General features: G+C 42.5%; 2 protein-coding genes across 3 annotated transcripts in view; both read left to right on the top strand.

The window, feature by feature from the left end:
• Positions 1 to 3,702, top strand: part of tdrd12 (tudor domain containing 12) — a 28,642-nt gene extending 24,940 nt beyond the window's left edge. Inside the window, exons 31-33 of the mRNA XM_076732805.1 lie at positions 981 to 1,134; positions 1,388 to 1,448; positions 1,577 to 3,702. Coding sequence (XP_076588920.1) covers positions 981 to 1,134; positions 1,388 to 1,448; positions 1,577 to 1,650 — 289 coding nt within the window. The 3' untranslated portion in view covers positions 1,651 to 3,702. The remainder of the gene's footprint in view (positions 1 to 980; positions 1,135 to 1,387; positions 1,449 to 1,576) is intronic.
• Positions 3,703 to 4,921: 1,219 nt separating this feature from the next.
• Positions 4,922 to 15,627, top strand: part of ankrd27 (ankyrin repeat domain 27 (VPS9 domain)) — a 22,942-nt gene continuing 12,236 nt past the window's right edge. Inside the window, exons 1-8 of one of the 2 annotated variants that reach the window (XM_076732884.1) lie at positions 4,922 to 5,241; positions 8,617 to 8,739; positions 11,042 to 11,152; positions 11,718 to 12,026; positions 12,375 to 12,434; positions 13,297 to 13,350; positions 13,845 to 13,910; positions 14,869 to 14,945. In XM_076732884.1, the coding sequence (XP_076588999.1) occupies positions 8,638 to 8,739; positions 11,042 to 11,152; positions 11,718 to 12,026; positions 12,375 to 12,434; positions 13,297 to 13,350; positions 13,845 to 13,910; positions 14,869 to 14,945 (779 nt within the window). In that variant the 5' untranslated portion in view covers positions 4,922 to 5,241; positions 8,617 to 8,637. Of the gene's footprint in view, positions 5,242 to 8,616; positions 8,740 to 11,041; positions 11,153 to 11,717; positions 12,027 to 12,343; positions 12,435 to 13,296; positions 13,351 to 13,844; positions 13,911 to 14,868; positions 14,946 to 15,627 lie in introns of those variants that run through there. The other variant, XM_076732885.1, reaches the window with a different exon arrangement.

Raw genomic sequence — 15,627 nt, 5'->3', positions numbered from 1 at the left:
TAGAGTGGTCGTCCGCCGATCAGGAGGTCGGTGGTTTGATCCCTGGCCTCGGCAGTCCACGTGCCGAAGTATCCTTGGACAAGATACTGAACCCCAAAACTGCCCCCAATGCTGCGACATCGGCGTGTGAATTCATATGTACGTCACTTTGGATAAAAGTGTCTGCAGATGACTGATTGTAATTGTAATTGTCATGAAAACATAAGAACAACACTTTTCTGCATTTACAAGCACTTTGAATGCTGAAGAGGGTCAGTTAAGTTGTTTTCAGTCTGGTTTATTGGTGTTTGTCAGCGGGATTACAGAAAAACTATTGGCCCAGTTTTCACAAAACTTGGTGGCAATGTGTAGTGTTGACCTGAATCTCGAGCAGATACATAAATCGTTTTTCAGTTCTGATGATGTTGGACTGGCAGAATAGATGTCATACATCTTAACATCCAGCGGATGGTAAGTAGTGACAAAATATAGCTGATCAGAAAGATACGCCTCTGGGGTAGCCGACATGTAGCTGCTCAGACTTCAGACAGAAAACAGTTGTTATGGAGCACTTTATCAGTTTTATATCATTATAATCTGACTGTCTCTGGATTTTGGACTGCTGGTTGGACAACACAAAACATTTGAAGAATGGGAGGCACCGATTGGCTTCTTTCACAGTTTTCTGAAATAACTGTTGCAGCCCTACGTCATTTGCACTGACGTACACTACACTGAGGTGGTGGGTGGGAGAATCTGCTAACAAAACCCAAATGAAAAAGGGTTTGGAGCGCTGGTGTGTTTGGTGGCCTCAGACCAGCTGCCATATGATTGGACTGCTGCATCCTGTCTGACTGAGAACTTGAGGGAGGTCTTCCTGAGAAGAGGTGAAGGCAGACTGAGGCAGGTGTTAAAGTACAGAATAATGTGGACAGCACAGAAAGAAACAAGCCGATGTTTCCTCAGTGTTATCGCATTGACGCTCTGTTGTTTGGGTTCAGTGGCAGAGTCAACGGGCGGACCTACAGAGCCGACCTCCAGGTTCACGCCAGCATCGTTCCTGACCGCTGCTGCTGCGAAATGAAGTCCAATGAGCCAGTCCTGAGACTGGTTAAAGAACAGCAGGGATTCTGGGAAAGACTCCTCAGGAACAAGGTGATGGAGTTAGTTTTGTTCAGTCGACAGCTGAAACGAGTGTTACTCCTCAGGTCAACTGGACAAAAACCTGCATTTTAAGCAGTAAAAGATCTGATGAGTGACGACAAGTTCATTAAACAAATAGACTTTGACAATTTTAGTGGTCAGTGACCATTTGAGATGCCTGTCAGAATGTACAGAATTCAGTTTGAGCTGCACCACATTGAGGGAAATCAAAAGATGAATTTAACGAGATGACTTCATTTCACAGAACATTTTTGTGAGTTACGACATGGAGCACTTTGAAGAGGACGAAGACAGAACCCCACATTGTAAGAACCTCAGTCACTGGAAGCCTACTTGTGACAATAATTTGTGATGCTGGAAATGTATAGTTTTTGATAGCAGCTGTATAGCTGCTCTGAACTGTTGTGTGACCCTTTTGTGGTTTGGTCTTCAGGTCTGTGGTTTGTGGAGAACACAGGAGAGGAAAACTGTTATGTGAACTCAGAGAGCGGCAGTGAAAGTGACTGAAGATCTGCTTGTGACGTGAAGCCTACAGCACCAGTTAGTTTGCTTCGTCTCTCATTCCCCTGCTGGAGCTCAGCCTGCCAGCTGTTGTCAATCAAGCACAGCAGCCACAAAGACCTTTTTTCCTCTTCTTTAATGATTAAAAACTTTGATAAAAATATTTCAAAAACTTTATTTTTTGACTGCAAAAACAGATGACTAGTCATTTCACCTGTTTCATTATTTTAGTTCACTCAGATTCAAGTCATTTTTTTATCACATGCTGCTGATGTTAAAGTTTTGATGGAAGATTTTTACTGGAACAAATATTAAGTCGCTGAATAAGCTCACACAATGGTGACTGAGCCGATGACCCACTGAGGAAAGTCACACAAAGTTGCTTTAAAGTAGAAGTCTCCAAGATTTCAGTCTTGGTTGATTTGACAACACCTGCAGTTATTGGTAATAACAAGTTTAACACTTAAGACAGAGTTCTTAATAAAGGAGTGAGGCAATAATTGTTCTTTCTCCATTATTCTGTGAGCAGCTGTGATCTGATTTGAGCCTGCAGACAGTGAAAGGAGCTGAGGTGGAGTTGGCTGCTCCTCCTTCCAGTAGTCCCTGCAATGCTTCAAACGGATCGGCTGCCAAAAAATGCAGAGAACGCACTCGACTGGATCAGGACCTAACATAACCTCAGAGCCCAAAGGAGACCTGTTTGACGACAGCAAAGATGGTGCCGAGGTGATTTCAGACCAGGACCCGGGACTCTGACTCCAGGGACGATGAGGATGCGGCCAGCCGGGAGGTGGGTCAGCGTCAACGAGGAAAAGCAGCGTTTAGAGCCCGAAGATTTTCACATCTAACTCCAGAAGCAAAGCAGAGCTGCTGATTATTGTAACGGTTCAATGGCTTTGATTCTGTTTCTGTCGAGTTTGAATCAAGTTTGTTTCGCAATGAGTTTACCTGGTAAATTAAACTTGTCTCAGTTCAGTAAATCAGAGAAACTTAAATTCAGGTTTTATTTTTCTGTTTAATAAGGAAAACAGGTGTGAGAATATTTATTTTCTTACCATTGTGTGAATTTGTTTTTATTTTTTGGACTAAAAAAGCTACCAGAGCTTGTGAAACATAAACTCAAACATCTCCCTGAAACTACGAAGGCCAAACTATCAGACTGTCACCTCCCAAGGTACAAAGTGGTTTCACAGACAGGTCGGCTGCAGCTAGCTGTTAGCATACTAACTTCAGTAGATGATGTGACCTCAGAACTCTTACTTGTTCACCTTCTGCTGATGTTTGTTAATTTTGTGAATGTTCTGTAAACTAAAATTCTGTCTCTTTAAGTGCAACGTGCGCTGATGACCACGTTGCATTTCCTGTCTGCTTCAAGGTGAAAGGGAACGTGTGTTTGACCAGTTGAGTGCGTTTCACATGGAGCTGCAGCAGTGGGAAATGTTCTGGAAGTTTTCAGAAAGCAGTCAGGGAATAATTGGCATTTTTCCATTATTCTGTGAGCAACTGTCATTGTGTTACCGTTGTTTTATTTCATTCAGCGATAGAGACATTTAGTTCAATAAAAATATTTGAGATTATAACTTTAAAAGACGTAACTTATTTTAAGATGCAGCTGAAAACTTTAAATTTTGTAGACTAAATTTTGTTGATTATTTTTTTTTGGAAGTGTAATAAAGTTTCCGATGTGAGGGGACTGTAAACTGCTGACGGCGCCAGTTGTTGGAGGTTATTGTGAGTGTTGAGTGGACATCAAACAGTATTATTGTGACAGTATTTCTGTTCAGTATAAATCAAAGACTGTGTTACCTGAAGGAGCTTTGATGGACACAACCAGAGGCGTATCCAGGATTTGAGGACATTTGGGCTTAGCCAGATGTCTGCGTGCCTTTTTTTATTCTTCATTTTTTGAATTAAACTCTAGTTTGATGCTTTTTTTATGCACTCTGGAACCTCATTTACATTCAGCATGTCCTGATCATTAACAAAATTAAGTGTACCTCAAACACTGCTGTTTACTTTCCAGATTCATTATGAATTGTGATGTTTCATTTATGGACTAAAACAGTTAACAGTGTTACTTATGTTAACATTCTTTTAGTGGAATATTAAAAAGGTTTCCTAACCACCCGGGGGTCATTTTTCACCTGACGTCGAGAACTATGAAACAAACTTGTACGCACATATATAATACATATACACACACACACACACACACTTCATAATTGGAGTTATGATAACAGGCTTTCTGCTGTCTGGAGTTGGCAGCTTCCTGATCTATCGCAAAGTTTGGAAGATGTTGGCAGCACTTTTGGCAATCGAGAACCTACCCGTCTTGATTGAGGGAATGAGCAGGGCTGTAAACACTCATACTCAAGTGATGTGTGAGCTCGGTCGCAAGCTGGATGTGATTCTTGATCATATTCGCAGGCTGGATGTGATTCTTGAACTCTTTCGCAGGATGGATGCCAACTTGGAGAAGTTTTCAGCTCGGCTCGAGTGAAATTGGCCACTGAATTTGGATATATTTGAACAAAGCCACCCGGAGACTCAGAGAGACTCAAAGGCACACGGAAAATTTGCTGTGTCGGCCTGCCCCAAAACAATTGTTATCTTCATTGGCTCCCTGAGATAGCTGGCCTTTCCAAGGCCGGTGTCTCTCCACTCTCCTGGATGTTATGCAGACAAGATGCTCCGGCCCCATCTCCTCCCCCACCACCCCCCTACTCCTGTGAACTTTGTTTCTGGATCAGAACTCTCCGAGGTCATCTCCACGGCTACGGCTGTGTCTTCGTCATCAGTTATCAGACGGCAGAGACAATGGGTTGGACTGAGTGGAGATGAAGTACACGGGCTTACCCCCCCCCCCCCCGGAGCTTAGTTTGGGAGTTGCCCTTTTTACCCTCTTCTTCCCTCTTGTTTTTCCTCTTTCTCATCTAAGTAAACGGGACACTCTCCATGTGTGCGACCCACAGTTCTCCCGCTTCTGTCCTCCCCTGTTATGTGTCACTGCCTTTTTTGTGTTTCTTGGACGGGGTGTAACTGAAATGGCATTTCTCCTTTTGGACTAATAAAAGCATTCTGATTCTGACCACATATATCACACACACACACACCTCTGACAAAGCTCCTCCACAGCCACAGAAGACATTTACAGCCACGTTCACAGGTGCAGCAGGACTCTGACAGGTAAACTGACCTCCACTGGAGTCTGTCCTGTACTGACATACACGGTGCTGGTCGGTAGGGGGCAGTGTGAACCAGTTTGCTTTAGGAGCATCTCTGGGTCATTTGAAGTTAACCAGAAACAAGTAGAATTTTGAGAATGACTCACATATACTATTTTACTGCGTGTAGAGACGACCTTTAATTAGCAAGGCTTGTCAATATACAGACTAAGTCACGACTCAAGTCCTGCTGAAAAGAGGCTGTTCTGACACTTTATTTTACGTATTTCCTCTCTGATGTCTGGCAACCCGGACCAAAGGTCCTGCAGCTGCTAGCCAGCTGATCACAGTAAACAGCTCGTGACGAGATACTGTCGGCGGTTATCACTGCAATGTCCACGCCTGGATGACCGGAGGGACTCGCCGATAAAAGGTAAAACAGCCACTTTAGTAACCTTCGGTTCTCTGACTCTCACGGTGGGATTAGCGGCACTAGTTAGACATGCTAACCCGTTAATAAGCTAACGCTAACGTTAACTGCCCTGATGGTGACCGCTCCCCAGCAGAGCTAATGCTAACTGCTTGAGCCTCACTTCTCGGCTGTCTAAAACGATGTTGGTGTTTTTAGCTAGCTAATAGTAAAACTTCTGGTCCCCAGTTAGAGGGTCTAATGTCTAAATTCACAAACGACTATGGTTGGTTAGCAGTTAATTTAGCGAAGAAGCTGAAAATCTTTCCTGTCACCTGTGACCTCCGAAACCGCTACTTGAAAGCAAAAGCTAAAATATTAACTGTGTCGTTAGTCGCAAACCAAGCTCCAATTTAATGAAAACGTCAAGCCAATTCCCATTGAAAAAAATGCCTATTTTTACGTTTGTAAGTTAACGTCTCCACGCAAAGTTACATACGTGCATAATACAAATACCACTAATACTTACTACTAATACAAAGACTATTACACATTTGAAATCGTTGTGTACTAACCAGGTTGGCTCTCCACCGCTTACTATTGATTATGCTGCACAATGGATGGAGGGGCATCCAACAGTAGGCGACATAATGGCTAAAACAATCCCAAACCAAGAAACACTGAAGTTGCAGATTTTTTTAATGGAGTTTTGTTTTAATTTTCTACGTTTAAAAGAATTAGCTTCGTACGTTATCTCACGACGTAAATCTGAAATAGAGTCATCCTGAAAGCTTAATAACGCAGTCATTTATGTGAGGAAGTCTGGATGGTCGGGATTATGATTGCTAAAATATACCGATATTTTACAGCACGAGAACATTGATTGTCAGTATAGATTTTATTTTGAAAATGCTCTTGGCACTTCCTCGTCGAAGGTCGGTTGAATTTGTTTTTTGCACTGAAGTCCTCTAGGTGTGCTTGCTGAAATGCATTCACACCTGGCTGACTGATGAAGTGAGCTTATGTAGAGGTCAAAGGTGGCTGTTTTTCTGCAGTGCTCGGTCTTGCTGAAGGTGTGATGGTCATGGTGCCTGTGTACAGCCCTCAGAGGAAGGATGTCAGCTGAGAGACCAGAGAAACCAGAAGGCAGGAGTGGTGTCTTCTCTCATCTCACCCAGGTCCTCTGATCCTCTGTGTCACTGAACATGAGATGTAAAAGTGAAAAAATAAAGTCATAAGGGTGTGATGGGTAATAAACTGTTCCTCAGCCTCAAGGTCCTGCATCCCTGCATCCCTGCTTGGCGGTGCTGGTCCAGGACCACACAACTGCAGAAGCTGCTGAGAGTCCCCTGTGACATTTCTTGCATCTCCTCAGAAAGCCGCTGCTGTGTTTCCTCAAGCAGCCGGGTGATGTTAAACTATGATTTGTTTTTGTTGAAGTAAAAGACAAACTGCCATGTCGACGTTAGTTAGTGGGGACGAGCTCCCAGTGATGAAGAAGACGTGTTCTGCAGCCTGGTTTGTGCTGGCGAGCTAACAGCTAATGCAGTAATATCAGAGGGTCAAGTTGCTCAATACTCTAGCTGCGATGATCAGCCAATCAGTCAGTCATTTGATCAGCATAAATTGTCAACTGTATTGATCAACTGTATATGTTGGTTCCAGCTTTTCAGATGTGTGAATTAGTTGAATATCTTTGTGCTAAATATCTTTTCGCTGTGGTGCCTGGAAGTGTTGTACTGATGTTAAAATCCTGATTATTTAGAAGTGGTAGTGGTGCTGCTGGTGGGAGTCGTGTTTGTGTGGATGTTTGGCCTTTAATCTGCTCACTGGTGGCTGTTTGTTCTGCTGCTGAAGTATTTCTGTGTTTGCGCTTGTAAGCCTCAAGCTAAGACGTCAGCTGAGTCACTGCAGTCTTCAGTGTGCAGTGTGACAGTATGTTGGTCGGCAGGGAACCCTGAATATGCTGTTAGCTTCAAGCTTGTAAGGTCACGAGGACCTCCGGGGTCACGTGACACGTTCCTGGCTTCATCCCTGCTGAGCAGCCTGACGTGAGGCGGTGGGGAGTCTGTCTCTGCTCTGCTGAACTGGTTTCCAGTTTGTCTGCACTGGAGCTGAGGGAGGATAAAGCTGGTCTCAGAGCAGAGTGATGAGGTGAGTTGATCAGATCAGCTGTCAGATGTGAGTTTTAAGCTTGTAGATGTTGATTTTGGTTTAGGATCAATCTGTTGGGTGAACAGCTGGAATAGATCAATCTAGAAGAAAGTCAATGACAGATCAGAGATCAGTTTGTTTTACTGATGCCCTCAGAAACCCCAGATGGCCAAAACATTGGTTTATCCAGAGGACTTTTAAAGAGTAAATGCAAAAACAAATGATTTTTATGTCATTATATTTATTTAACACTTTCACCCATTTATTGACAGAACTGCTCATGAATATAGTCATGTAGTGTGTAGTATTTTTGAATTGAATTTGGTGGAGAATAAGGTTTGCTGCTTGATCATTAAGAGAGGTGACTGGATAAAGTGTTCATAGTTTCGCCTACCATAATATCAGGGTGCCCCCCCCCATATATATAGTCTATATAGCTCCAGATCACAGCAGAAGTCATTAAGGAAACCTTTTCTATAGAACAGGTCAACACTAAACAGCCTTCAGTTATTTATCTCATTTACAATGCGTCATTTCTGTCTCTACGTGGTCACACGTTTACACTTCACACACACACACACACACAGTGATGCACAGACAGTGACACACACACTTCTTGAATGTGGAAGAATATAATTCTACACATTAGCAGGAAATTGTGGAACAATCAGAAATCCGTCCTGACATTCTGGAAAACCGTCTGAAAGGCCCTTTTTGTCTGATCGCCACGCCTTCAGCTGCTGGTTCAAACAAAGTGGTTCATACTGTCCAGTAGAATATTATGCAGCTCAACTTGGAGACATGAAGGAGTCATGAGATGTGTTGTGGAGCTTTGTTTCCTCTCTCAAACATAGATAATCAGCTGTAACTCAGTTCTTGAAAAGTGTCCAGTATTTCCACATGCTTTTGTTTGGAAACTCCGCCTTAACGGTCATACTTCATCACTTCCTGAGTGATTGATGTTGGTGGCACTACATTGTAGACATGCTAAAAGTCGTTGCTATTGGATGGATTACCATGAACTTTTAAATTCACGGTTCCAGTGGATGAATCCCTCTGACTTTGTTGATGCTCTGACCTTTTCTGCACCACCTTTAGGTTGATATTTGTGGTTTTGAGTGAAAAGTATTGACAGCCATCGGATGGATAGTTGTGGACATTTGGGACAGACGCTTTCCTCCCGAAGCAGGCCTTTTGAAGCTCTGTATAATCAAGCTAACATGTTCCCTCCATTATCCTCTCCAGGATCCAGACTTCCAGCTCCTTATGGCTGTATATGATGAGAACATCCTGAAGAATCCTTTCTACTTGGCGTTGGAGAAGCAGAGGCCGGACCTGTGCAGCTGGGTGGCAGAGCTCCACGGCGTTGTGAGTCCTACACGTTATCCCCTTTCAGCTGGATTTCACGTTTCAGACAGTATGTAAAACCTCTTAAACATAGTCTGTATATTCGTCCAAAGAACATGGATGACAAAACGTGTACTTTCAGGTTAGTCGGACAAAGGAGATGTTAGAGGCCACAGCTGAAGGACCTTCATTAACGAACTACATAAGAATTTGTCCATTTCTTGTATGAAGGTGCTTTTGTTTTTCTCCGACGGTGAATCTTTAAATTGTCTCTTCTCTTAACTGTGTTACCAAATGTTGACCAAAAACCTGAACATGTCTAAATGATCTTGGATTATGATCAAGTCCCTACGAGCAGATTTTTATAGAAATGAATATGATGTTTAATTAGTCTTAAAACTCAGGCATGTGCATGTGACAACATCATATTGTAGCATGTGCACATGTCTGGCTTTTATGTGCGTGGGCGTCATATTCACTTTCTAGTTACTTTTTACACAGCGTCCCAATTTTTTGGAAAAGGGGTTTCACATTATTTTTATTATTTTTGGAATGTTTTTCGACTGGAACTGAGACCATTGGCATGACATGGAATCAAGAGAAATACTGACACAAATTAAAAGTGAAGAAAACAAAGTGTGATGTGCTGTGAGAGAGAGGAGGTGTTATGTTCTAATCCACCTCATCAGGATCCAGTCTACTATCTGATGTCAGAATCTGCCTCCTTTTTATTTTGGGCCTTGTTTGTGGCAGTCTGAGTGCTATAATGTGACATGGGAAACCTGGGAAACACCAAGAATGGCTAAAATTAGAAAAGCGAGACTATATTGCTGTTTTGCTGCTAGCAGAGATTAAAAGGTACTGAATAAAGGAGACACTTAAAATGTGACAGTCAAACCTGGAACACTGCAGGCATGAACAGATCTCACATATCTTCCATTTTCACTTTCAGCAAAACTCCACAGCAGCTGATTCACTCATCACTTCCCCCTCTTTAGGCGAAGGTGTTTTGATCACTGAATCTGCTGTTTATATTCTTTAGAACACTGTCAGGTTCTGTACTTTCATGGATTCTCAACATTTGTACAGAGCTACGTGAATATTTGTGACCTAATTTTTAAATCGTTAAATCTCTATCACCCCTCCAAATAAAATGTTGTCAATTTTCCATGAATAATTGTCTTTTGTTTTCCAGTGTCAAGCGTCTGGAGGGAAGTCTGGATGTTGAATTTCAAACCTATAAAACTTATTTTAATTTAAAATATGTAAAACAGTTTCAGTGTATTTGGTCTCAAAAAGACGAAGAGCCCTCAGCCATGTCGCGAGGCTGTACTTGCTAAGCTAAATACTAACGTCAGCATGCTGACATGCTAATAATGACAGTGCTAACATGATGATTCTGATTTGAATGATGTCTCAAACAGACATGTTTAGAATCACGTTTGTAAATGAAAAGTTAGAGGATCACTAAGGTTTCTGAATGTTGCTGAGAGTAGTATGAATGTGTGAACCAAATTATGGCAATCTGTTTAACTGATGTTGAGATATTTCACTCAAAACTACAAATAAGAAGCTCATGGTGGCCTAGCAGTCGGATTCATCTTCCCAGTGAATATCTATCTGAACCAAATGTCACAACAAACCATCCAATAAGTGTTGAGACCTTTCAGTTTCGGTGGACTGAGCAGTATTGCCATCTCTGGGGCCTCACCACTATGGCTAAAAAGAATTGCTCAGCACATCAGCATATCAAGAGAAAGGGTAATGAGTGCTATACACTACACTCCATTCCACTATACCACATACCACTGAGAGCAAATTCTATGGTATGTATAACGTCACCAAAATAAACTGAATTAAAAAGAATTTCATTCAGTGATCCTTTTGATATGAGCAAACCACTACTAAAGTCATTCACAAGCAAGGATGGGGCAAGGTTCACCACTGTGTGAAACACTGTGGTGGCAAACCGTCCAACAGTTTAAGGACCTTGTTTCTCAACACGTCATTGTATCTACAATTCATAATATCATTAAAACAGTCAGAGATTCTGGAGAAATCTCAGCAGACAAACCAACATTGAATTTCACTGACCTTCTATCCCTCAGGCAGCACTGCATTAAAAACCAGTATGGCTGTAAAAAGGATATTTCTCCATGATTCATTCTGTTTTTAATTGCGTGTAATAATTTGCTGCTCTTTGACATCTCAGCAGCTCAAAGTCATGTTGAAAGAATGTTTGATTAGTTTGGAGAGTTTGTATGTGTAGTGCTTGATAGATTGAATGGAACAGTAAAGCTTCGGTGTTGGTGAACACCTGTAGGTTCTGGTGCCTTGTTGTGGAAGTTTGGCCATCAGCAGCTTCTCAGACTCTCAGTTCGACAACTATGTTCTGCAGCCTGTGGAGGATGGATACCAGACTGTGGATGGAAAGGTTTGTCTTGTCTGACGCACTGCTTCACCTCAAACCTTCAAACCTCACTTCCATCTTTGTTAGAAATGAGAGGCTCCAGTAGCTACTTTCAAAGTCTGAATTCAAAGCATGATGCTCATGGTGGCTGCTCCAAAGTCAAGTGATTTTTCTAAAACTGAAGCTAAAACAAAGAGCTACAATTAACTGTTCTGAAATCGTAATTAAATTCACACTCTTACTGTTTTCTCAAAGTTGAGATTTAAAAACAAGAACCTTCTACTTCTATTGTTCCAAAGGTTTTAATAAACAGGAACTTACTGGTTCACCCCTGACCTACATTAAGAGCTCAGGCTGTTAGATCTGCACCACCATCATAGGACTTCCATTATTAAATGTAAGGCTGGCAATGCCCAATATTTTTGCTACCAAAAAAAATAGAATAATGCCAAATTATCCTTCTGAACATTCAAATATTTGATTTTTATGATGGTAGTGCTGAGTTGGGTACTTTATTTTGTTGTTAATTAGACAGAATAAACACAGCGTGCTTGTTTATGAGATGTGTTGGTCTTGTTTCATGTTGCAGAAGATCCAGATCCAGGACAGGCGAGTCCTCCTGGGATCCGGCTTCCCAGCTCCGGCATCGGTATCCATCCTGTTTGATGAAACCTTCTACAATGATCAGGAGCAGAGCTACAGCATCCTGTGCATCTCAAGGCCCGTTGAGGTTGACCCGAGCCCGACAGAGCTTAGCCTGCCGCCCCCCTATTGCCTGAAGAGCCTGGAGGATGTCAGGGAGTTCCTGGGCCGCCATGCCCAGAAACTGGACAAGTTCATCCAGGGCTTCTACCAGGCCTTCAGAGAGCAGGAGAGGAAGGGACTCCGACACCACATAGTAGGACAAAGTCTCCTCTTCTGTGCTCTTTCCTCTGTTTTTCCAGTGTCATCTTTCCTCCTCCTCTTCTTCACCATCTTTTCCATTTTCTGTTGTCTTCTTTCTTCTCCCACCATCTTCTTCTTTGTCTTTTCTTCTTCTGCTACTTCCTTTTCCTTCACCTTCTTGCTCGTTTGTCTTTTCCTCTTCATTTCTTCGTATTCATTATTTGGCTGAACATTGTGTTATGAAGAAATAGTTTTTTTGGTGTAATGGTAAATATAACCTGATAGATGGTTCAGGTGGACTTGTAGACTATGACAGGTTTTTCCCTGCAGCACTGACCATCCTCCTGTCCTGTCCACCCAGGACTCGGTGAACGGTCTTTACACCAAATGTCTTCAATGTCTGCTGAGAGACTCTCGCCTGGTGAGTAGAAGCTGGCCTGATGGAGACAATGGAAGGTGTTGGGTAGGGATGAAGGCCATGTCTCACTTCAGGTGCAGGATTCCTTGAAAACAGAAAGTCAACACTGAATATGACAAAAGCAAGGCATGACCCAAAAAAAAGCTCTGAAAAATGTAATGCAGCTCATAATCCACTAATCCATCTAACAGGTCAAAGGTCATCTTTTCTGTCTGTTATTCAGCAGCATCAGTCAGGACCTAAAGGACAGACTGAGACCATGTTTCTCATGTGGTCTGATCCTGAATCAGTGACTCAGATTTTCGAGTGAGAGGCTGAAAGACAAGCCTCTAATTACTGATTATTTGTCTGTTCTGTGCCATGACAACACCAAAAGATGAATTATTCAACAGAACTGTGTGAAAAATGAAAAAAATACGGGTGGAAATTAATGATATCCAGTAAGAAATAACTGAGTCACATGTTGCCTTCATCTGTGCAACTGATCTGCTGTTAGGAAGTGAGATATCATGCATCCACACTGTCCTGCAACACCTCGGGACAAACTGACAGTCTTTTTATGCAAAGGAGGAATAACTACTTTAGTCAATTTTACAAGGGGGACAAATACTAAAGAATTGGTCGTAGACAGTGCTCCACACAGTTTCTGAAGTCTCCTGAAACTCATTCATCACTGTTTGCTCTTATTATCTGAAACACAAACAGTAACATGTAACTGGTGATGAAATGTGTGTCAGAGCTACCCCCCCCCCCCCCCCCATGTTCTGCCTCATCACAGTAACATGAGGAGCTGCATCACATCCTCAGCAGTGACGAATGCATTTCTCTGCATCTGCTGGTCTGATTAGTGTTTTTTTTTCTCCAGAAACTTCTGGCGAAGCAGGAGCTCCAGATGACTCTTCTCAAACAGGCGGTCGAGGTAACCTGACTCTGAGTTTTTACACATTTATGTATTGATTGATTAAATTGAAAGTATATTTCTAAAGCACATTTCATGACAGACACACGTCAGAGCTCACGAACAGCTACTGATTTAAATGAATATAATATCAGAGAACTTTCTGGAGTGTCTTGGGAATGTAGACACGAAAAGAAGATCTCCACGTTTTGAATGTCTGTGCAGAGTAACAAGCCTTCACACTGCACCTTTTTGAAGACCTGAGCGTCTGTCAGACTCAAACATGGCAAACAAGCTCATTCTATGGCTCAGAAGCTCATCTCTCATTTTTCCACTACCTCTCCTGCACTTCTCTTTCAGAAGAAAATAAGGAGCCATCTGATATGACATCAGTTGCATTCAAGAATTCTAATGATTAAGAAAATGTAAAATGTGGGTTTGCCCACAAAAATCAACCTTTCTCACCATGAACCAGAACTAAAATGTTCTCTGTGTTCTTCTTTTCTTCATCCCAGATGTACGTTCATCACGGGATCCACGATTTGATTTTTAACTTTGTGGGAACGCTTGAGGCCAGCCAGGTAGGTGTGAATTCTCACCGCTCTGCCGCACTGACAATACTTACAATAGTTACATATGTTCTCAACAAATGACAGAACAAACCAATCACAGAACACTTCTTTTAGCCATGCAGATAGTTTGGGGTTAATGTGTCCACATTTTGAGATGTCTTCTGTCTCCATTCCATACTGCTGGAAAAGTACATTTAATGCTCTAAAACAGCATTCATTCTCTGGAAACAGTTTTGTTTTGTGGCGTCTCCAGTGGTTTCTGTGAGCAGTTTAAGGCTTGACTACAGAAGCATCATTTATATGTGCTGAAATTCTCTTTTCATCCCGACAGCGATGAATCAATGAAACACTCTGATGAAAAACATTATGGTAACGTTCGCTGTTTTCTAACATATGAATGAGACACGAGGTCGTTGGATACATCGGCGGTCAAGAAGCCTAGTGCTCCCTTCCTCCTCATCCTCCTCCTCACACTAACCCTCCAGCAGGTGGAGGGGCATAGGACAGCGGCCTGAAGAGAGGAGTGGGATTTTTTTTTTTTTTTGCTTTAATTCTTTCAAAGTGACGGACAGTAAGATATCCATGGTATTCATCAGGTGTTGGTTTTGGTGCTCCGCTGTTGAACCAGGTAAGAAGAAACCCTGTGACAGGAGCAGCAGATACAGTGGACCAGAATGCATTGCAGCCAAGAGACAGGTCGACTTTAAGTGGGGAGGGGCTGCAGTGACTGTTTCCCTCTGACAGCTTCTACCTCACGGCTGAACGCAGCGAGTTCAGTGCTGGCAGAAATGCTTTGACAGTCCCTCAAAGCACTGGAACACAACATATCTCCACTTTCATTTCTGTCTCTTTGACTTTGGATGTTGATGTGTTTTCATGTCCATGTAACATCAGTAACATGCTCAGACTTTACGCAGTGGTGGTGTCACAGAACTGATCTGGTGTCTGTTGTGCTGTTCGTCAACAGGACGCTGCCTTCAACAAAACCAGCAGGAGTCTGCAGGAGCTGCAACAGAAAGACGTGGGAGTGAAACCTGAGTTCAGGTCGGTTCACCATGTTGCAGCTGTTCATTCTCTGTGTTCCACTTTCACTAACTGGATGAGTGCTGACTGTTATAAAGGTCAGAGGTCAGAGAAGACATGACATGTTGTTGCCTTTGTGATTTTTTAATGCTGGGTTGTGTGGTTCTGCTACGCTGGTGCCAGTCAAAAAAACTGTAATGTCCAAAAACTTAGATGTATCTGCCTGAAAGCATCAATGAGCTAAAAGTGTAATCTAATCTAATCTAATCTAATCTAATCTAATCCAGACGACAGCAAACGAACTTTTGTTATTTTTAAAGGATGATGTGAATTTGGTGGTTTGTTTTTTGCAGCCGAGTGACCTTGAATGCACCAGATTTTAAGACTTGCTGCATGTGAGTGATCATGTGATAAGAGGATCGTTGACACGAGACTGTGTAGAATCAATCGCCGCATAAAGAATGCTGGTTAGATCAGAGGCGTGATCCTTACTCGCTCTGACATCACGCACATGTGACTAACGATAACCTGGCGAGATAGAGGCAGCTGCTCTGTGCTGGCAGCAAGACCCAGAGCATGATGGGAAATGCCCGGCTGTTGCCTGAGTATGTAATGCCAGATTGCGTGCCTCATCTCTGTGTTTTACTAGCATCTTACTTCTGCTGTCCACCGCGAACGAGCCTGATGTCACGATGAAAAGTCG

Source organism: Chaetodon auriga, chromosome 6, assembly GCF_051107435.1.
Source record: "Chaetodon auriga isolate fChaAug3 chromosome 6, fChaAug3.hap1, whole genome shotgun sequence".
Classification (NCBI taxonomy): domain Eukaryota; kingdom Metazoa; phylum Chordata; class Actinopteri; order Chaetodontiformes; family Chaetodontidae; genus Chaetodon; species Chaetodon auriga.
The sequence above is the reverse complement of the archived record's forward strand: the minus strand, read 5'-3'. Positions and strand labels throughout refer to the sequence as shown.